The 6,000-nt window shown below is 40.9% G+C and overlaps 1 protein-coding gene across 1 annotated transcript in view; it reads right to left on the bottom strand.

Annotated features, from left to right (window-relative positions):
• Positions 1-1,197: 1,197 nt before the first annotated feature.
• LOC306759950 (uncharacterized protein) overlaps positions 1,198-6,000 on the bottom strand; it is a 35,870-nt gene continuing 31,067 nt past the window's right edge. Inside the window, exons 28-37 of the mRNA XM_079245697.1 lie at positions 4,550-4,646; positions 4,002-4,140; positions 3,719-3,907; positions 3,442-3,607; positions 3,029-3,171; positions 2,638-2,834; positions 2,294-2,441; positions 1,995-2,202; positions 1,836-1,908; positions 1,198-1,755 (exon numbers count right to left, since the gene is read on the bottom strand). Coding sequence (XP_079101823.1) covers positions 1,341-1,755; positions 1,836-1,908; positions 1,995-2,202; positions 2,294-2,441; positions 2,638-2,834; positions 3,029-3,171; positions 3,442-3,607; positions 3,719-3,907; positions 4,002-4,140; positions 4,550-4,646 — 1,775 coding nt within the window. The 3' untranslated portion in view covers positions 1,198-1,340. The remainder of the gene's footprint in view (positions 1,756-1,835; positions 1,909-1,994; positions 2,203-2,293; positions 2,442-2,637; positions 2,835-3,028; positions 3,172-3,441; positions 3,608-3,718; positions 3,908-4,001; positions 4,141-4,549; positions 4,647-6,000) is intronic.

The raw sequence follows: 6,000 nt of genomic DNA, 5'->3' as shown, positions 1-6,000 counted from the left end.
AATGATCCTAATGTTAATAACAGACAGCCACACACTGGCAGAACAATGTCCACATTGATTATATGAAGCTCACTGACCTACTTTGAGTTTTCCTTATCACAAAATGCGATAAGTAAACACCTGTTCAGTGGTTCTGCTTCCCCTCATGGCTTTCATACCAATCAGAAGGGAGCCTTTCAACCTTGCCTGATGCAAAGAACTGTTACATATTAAAAAACAATTTGATATAGATTTTTATTTTTGACTGCTTCAATAAGAATAATTATACATGAGAAATTAAGAAAAAAATAAACATCTGGAAACATAGTTTTACATGATTACTGTGATAAGGAAACAAAGATCCCAGATCCCAGTCCATCATGTGTAAGTTTTGTTAAATTACATTTTCAAAAAGCAATAATTAATTTACTAACAATTAACACACAAAGCAGAGGAAATGTGCTTTAATGACGATTATCTGAGAAACAACAAAGGCTGAAGTAGGTTAATTTGGTGAAAAATTTTTTAATTATACAGAAAAATGTACCAATCTGTAAATGGACAAGCAAAAGGATTTGCAGATGGATTAAAGTGGCTGTATTATGCACATTTCAGTCTAATTTATTTTAATATGGCGACCTGTCCAGGGTGTACCCCGCCTCTCGCCCAAAGACTGCTGGGATAGGCTCCAGCTTCCCCGCGACCCTTAATCGGACAAAGCGGTTCAGATAATGAATGAATCAATCAAAGTCCAGAAAGGCAAGAAATAATCAAGCCCTTTTCACAAACCCCTTCAGTAATTTGTATTGATCCTCTCAGATCAGCCTCTGCCAGAAACAAGTGAACAGAGAAATGTCTGTATGTTGTGCCTGCGAGCTGCGTCTGATTGGTCAACTGCGAGTAGTCATACTGAGCAATGAAAGTGGGCGTGGCTTTCTTCTTGTGAACGTGCACAACTTAGAAAAGATGACCAATCACTGAGTCCCTCGCCCAGGACGTCACTAAAATTTTGAAGTAGATAAAAAAAATCTCTCAAACCAATTGTTTCTGTCGCCATGGAAACTGAACGTAGAGAATGCTGGAAAGCTCAATCATAGGTGAGCCGCTCATTTGTCCGATGAGTATTCAACACTATAACACCGCAGAAAGCTCAGAAAACTAGAAATGGCATCATAGAGTCCCTTTAACATTTTGTAGTTTAGTAAAACATCGGCAGGCTTTTACGTACGTTATATAACTGTATGCTTAATTAAAATAGATTTGAATATTTACCATTTTAGACATTTTTCTAGTTCAGTGCAAATTTTGTACTTTAATCAGGAGAGTAATCCCAAAGAAAAGGTTTTCTTTGGGGATGCGCATCACTTTGTGGGCAGGTGCATTTTAACTCGCTCCAGCAGTGGGGTCGGATCCTGCAGAAAAGCTGCGAGGCTGTTCCTGTTGACGTATGCAGCCGCGCCCAAGACAGCAGCAGACACGACCAAAGGCCAGCGGAAGGATCTCTTTTCTTTAGGGTCATTACTTGGCCTGGTCTGCATGGGCTGAGCTACTCTCTCCCACTGGGTGAGGATGGCCTGGCGAGCTCCAGCCCACTTTCCTGGTCCTCTGAGGCGATACTGGTATGGGGTGCAGGGACCAAGCAGCACATTCAGTCCCAGCCTTGGATCAGTAAGCAGCAACCTTTTGACATTGGGTCGAACTCCAACAAACTCTGCAATCTCATCCATGTAGCTGATGTAGTCAACCTGGATGGTGTGTCTCGGACTGATCACGTATCTGAAAATAAGACGAGATGAAAATGTGCACATGATGGAAATATAAGCATGAGATCATAACTAAGCTGAGTAATGCAGTACCTTTCACCCATGAGATCCTGCTTGTACTTGATATCTTTCAGCATAGCTTTTACTGAAGGAAGCTTTATGCAGCCTGGTTCAAAGGATTCAAGTGGATTTAGTTTTATAAATACAAAAAGATCTGCCAAGTATACAGCAATGGGGAAAAAAACCTCTTACCTTTAAAAACCCGTGTAGCCCATCTGGCTTGCATCTCAGAGATGGGCATTACGGCTCCAAGAGGTTGCACAAGACCAATGACAGCAAGCGTTGGGCGCGCCAGCTCAGGAGGAAACACATACTTGTACAGAGATGTTTTGTTCTCAGTCACTGAGATGACTTGTGAAGTTAGGAATGGATAAGAAAACTTGTATCCAGTAGCAAACACCTGCAAGATAAAAATAAAGCTTGTGTCAGTCACTAAACTATCCGCTGGTTCTGAGCTTAAAAGATACAGACAGACCACAAATAAAACTTACCACCAGGTCAACATCTTCAACTACACTCCCATCATCAAACTCAACGCTGGAACCCTGAAATCTGCGGATATTGGGCTTCACCTGGACTGTTCCCGACAGGATGCGGTTGGGAAGCTCGTCGTTCACAGTAGGATGTTGACTGAACAGCCTGAAACAGCAGTGATACAATCCACAACATAAGTGTGTTTGTTATCCAGCCAGACAAATTTAAAGAATATAAGCATGACTTGAGTTTTCAGGAAAGACGAAAAGAAAAAGAAAAGGAGGAGAGCAGCGACTCTTGAGAATAAACCACTCTACAGCATAAAGTGTGCACTTAAATAAAACCTGTACACATTTGGTACCTGTGCTTTGGCTTTAGATTGTACAGCGCGTGATCAAATCTCTGGTTGAGTCGACTCTCTGCAAGGGAACAGGAAAAGCCAAAAGGAAGGATCCTCATTAGAAGATCAGTCATCCTGTTGAACTGCAGATCAAGCGGTGTCCCATTGTCCCAAACTCTGTTCAAGATCCAAGCTCCCCTTCGAGTGCTCAGATAAAGCTACATAAACAAACAAACAAATAAATAAATGGCCATCAGTCACTGTGCACAAGTGAACAATACTGTTGATAAATTATTAACCTGTAATAACATATTAATGAAGCATAAAAACTTAGCATTAAAAACATGATGCTATGTTTAAACAACGACTACGACTGAAATGTTTCATCCAGCGTGTTGCATTTCAGACCAACCTGCTTGGTGACTCTGCTCAGCTCAACTGCAATGTCTCCCCCAGAGTTGCCGATTCCAATCACCACAACCTTCTTGTTTCTCCACTCCTCAGGAGTCTTGTAATCTCTGCTGTGGAAATACTTTCCTGTGAAAGTGTCGATGCCTGAGGGAAATAAGACATCATATTGTTATATCTACACCCTGCGTGCCATTGCTATGTCCTAAAAAGACTAAAGTAGAAGGGATGCTATTAGCACACAATTCAAGCACACAGTCAAGGCCGTTAAAGCCACAATGCTTCACACTTTGAGTGTTACAGATTTGTGCTGATACTCTCATCAGGTTGCAGTCAGTAACCACAAGTCATGCTGTGACAAAAGTAGCTTATTAAGCTAATCAGCATTGTGTGTCCTCACATAGAGTATATAGTTACCTGGGAAGTCATGAAGAGGCAAGTTGGGCTGACAATGATGTCCAATACAGATCAATACAGCATCAAAGATGTGTTTCTCCTTTTTGCCATCCTTATTTTCTGTCTCAATGGTCCACTGACCTGAATGAGAAAAATCTGATCTCTGCTTCACCTGTAAGACTTTAGTCTGAACACAGAAACACAGACATCTGGTTTGTTAACAGTGCAAAGGTTTTTCAGCCTCTTTATGATGAGAAAAAACCAAGTGAGAGCAGTTTGCTGGTTAAAGCTTCCTCACATTAAGGCGGATGTACTTGGTGAGCTGGAATTTGTCAGCATACATCCGAAAGTAGTCCATAATGAGGGAGTTGTGCATGAAGTTTGGGAAATGTGCAGGAATGGGAAAGTCACTGAAACACATCATCTCCTTGGAGGTGTTGATAATGACAGAGTGATAGATGCTGGCCCTGTCTGGCTCTGGATTCTCCTGTAACATCACACACAAACACAAAAAAGTTTTTGTGAACTAAGTTTATGGCAAAATTGTTGGAGCAAAGCGACATGTGTTCTCATGTACCCACCTTAAACCTCCACAGACCGCCAATGTCATCGCTGCTTTCAAAGCAGACAGGCTCGAGCCCTTCATCCAGGCAACACTTAATGCAGGCCAGACCTGAACTCCCTCCTCCAATCACAGCCACACGACGACGAGCCATGATTCAGCTGCCTGATCCAGATCAGTCCCAAAAGTTTCACTGTAAACAAGCTGATGCGTCAATGCTGCGCCACGCCGAAGACGTCCCTCTTATTTCAGATCAGCCCACCTCATCTGGTTGATTAAATGCGCCCCCCCCCCCCCCCCCCCCTTTCTGAAGACTTATCTGACTTCCCTTGAACGCCACTGGACTCTTCGCTTACACGTGTCCGCCAAACAAACCAACATTTATTAAAATGAACTCGAAATGAGTTTAAAAATGACTTTTATTTAGTCGGAAATCCCGCCACGATCTACTAAAACTAGCGCTGTTTTGTATGAAACACAGACTCTGTCTACAATGCGAAAACACAATGGTGTTTAATACCGATTAGATGCATTCAAAAGTTCCTACAATTTCTGTAAAAGTCTCACCTCTTTGTATAGAAGGGGAAAACAGCTTGCTTCGTGTTGCACGTAACGCGGCTGTGGGCGGAGTGCAACTTGTTCTGCTCTGGCCCTTGTTTCTTCCCTGCAGACCCGCTGATATAACAGTGGGAGTAAACACAGACTCTGATCGGATCATTTAGCCATTAACGCTTTGTGGTTTTATCTAAAACATAAGCCAAAGAGCCAGCTTCAAGCTTGTAGAGAAGGCGGTTGCATAATAACAGTTATCATTGGCAAGGCAAGTTTATTTGTATAGCACCTTTCATGTACAGGACAATTCAAAGTGCCTTACATGAAACATTAAAAGCATTACAGAAAAAAAGCATAAAAGAAAATACAAATAGCAAAATCATAATAAAATCATAAATTATATTAAAACAATTAAAAGCAGAATTAAGTAAAAGTTATTGTGCAGATGTCATGCATAGGCGCATGAGAAAAGAAATGTTTTTAACCTGGATTTAAAAGTTTCCACATTTGGTGAAAGTTTAATATCCACTGGCAGTTTGTTCCACTTATTTGCAGCACAACAGCCGCTTCTCCATGTTTAGTCTGGACACTGGTCTGGACTAGTTGACCAGAGTCTTTGGATCAAAGATCTTTACTTGGTTTAGATTCTCTGAATATATCATAGATGTATTCTGGGATTTGTAAACAATCAGCAGGGTTTTGAAATGTATCCTGTGACTGACTGGAAGCCAGGGTAAAGATTTTAAAACTGGTGTGATGTGTTCAGACCTCTTAGTTCTAGTTAAAGCTCTAGCAGCAGCAGCATCTGGATGAGCTGCAGATGTTTAATTCTCTTTTTAGGAAGCCCTGTTAAAAGACTGTTACAGTAATCCAGTCTGCTGGAGATGAATGCATGGATGAGTTTCTCCTGATCTTTCTGGGAGACTAAACTTTGAATTCTGTTGAGGTTTCTCAGTTGGTAAAAGGCTGTCTTAGTGACAGCTTTTGAGTGACGACTGCTGAAAGTCAGATCTGACTTTTATTCTCATAGAATAAAAATAAATGTGTACACACTGTTTAATTACTCATGTCACAGTTTACTGAAACAAAAGCAAAAAATACAATAGCAATGTGATATTTAAAAAGTCCAATCTGGTGTCTAAATGTGAACAATACAAGGAAGAGGGCTGTTCAGATACAAGTTGTCATTTAACCAAGACATTATTGGTTGATTCATGAATCAGACACTTTGTTTTTATTTATTTATTTCTCTAGTTATTTGACTGTTAATCATCGTCTTAGAGAAAAGTATGTTCAACAGAAATCCACATTACACATTATTACCCATGTTTTGGTTTCAGGACGTATAGTTTGTGGTCAAAAGCTTCTTTCAGCTTCTTCTCCAATATCCTGTTGGCATGGGAAAGAGTTTTCTTTTCATCGCCTCCACCTGAGAAATCATTGCCATTTTAGCTGAGAGACCCCCC

Source organism: Telmatherina bonti (assembly GCF_933228915.1).
Source record: "Telmatherina bonti genome assembly, chromosome: 8".
In the NCBI taxonomy this organism is placed as follows: Eukaryota; Metazoa; Chordata; class Actinopteri; order Atheriniformes; family Telmatherinidae; genus Telmatherina; species Telmatherina bonti.
The sequence above is the reverse complement of the archived record's forward strand: the minus strand, read 5'-3'. Positions and strand labels throughout refer to the sequence as shown.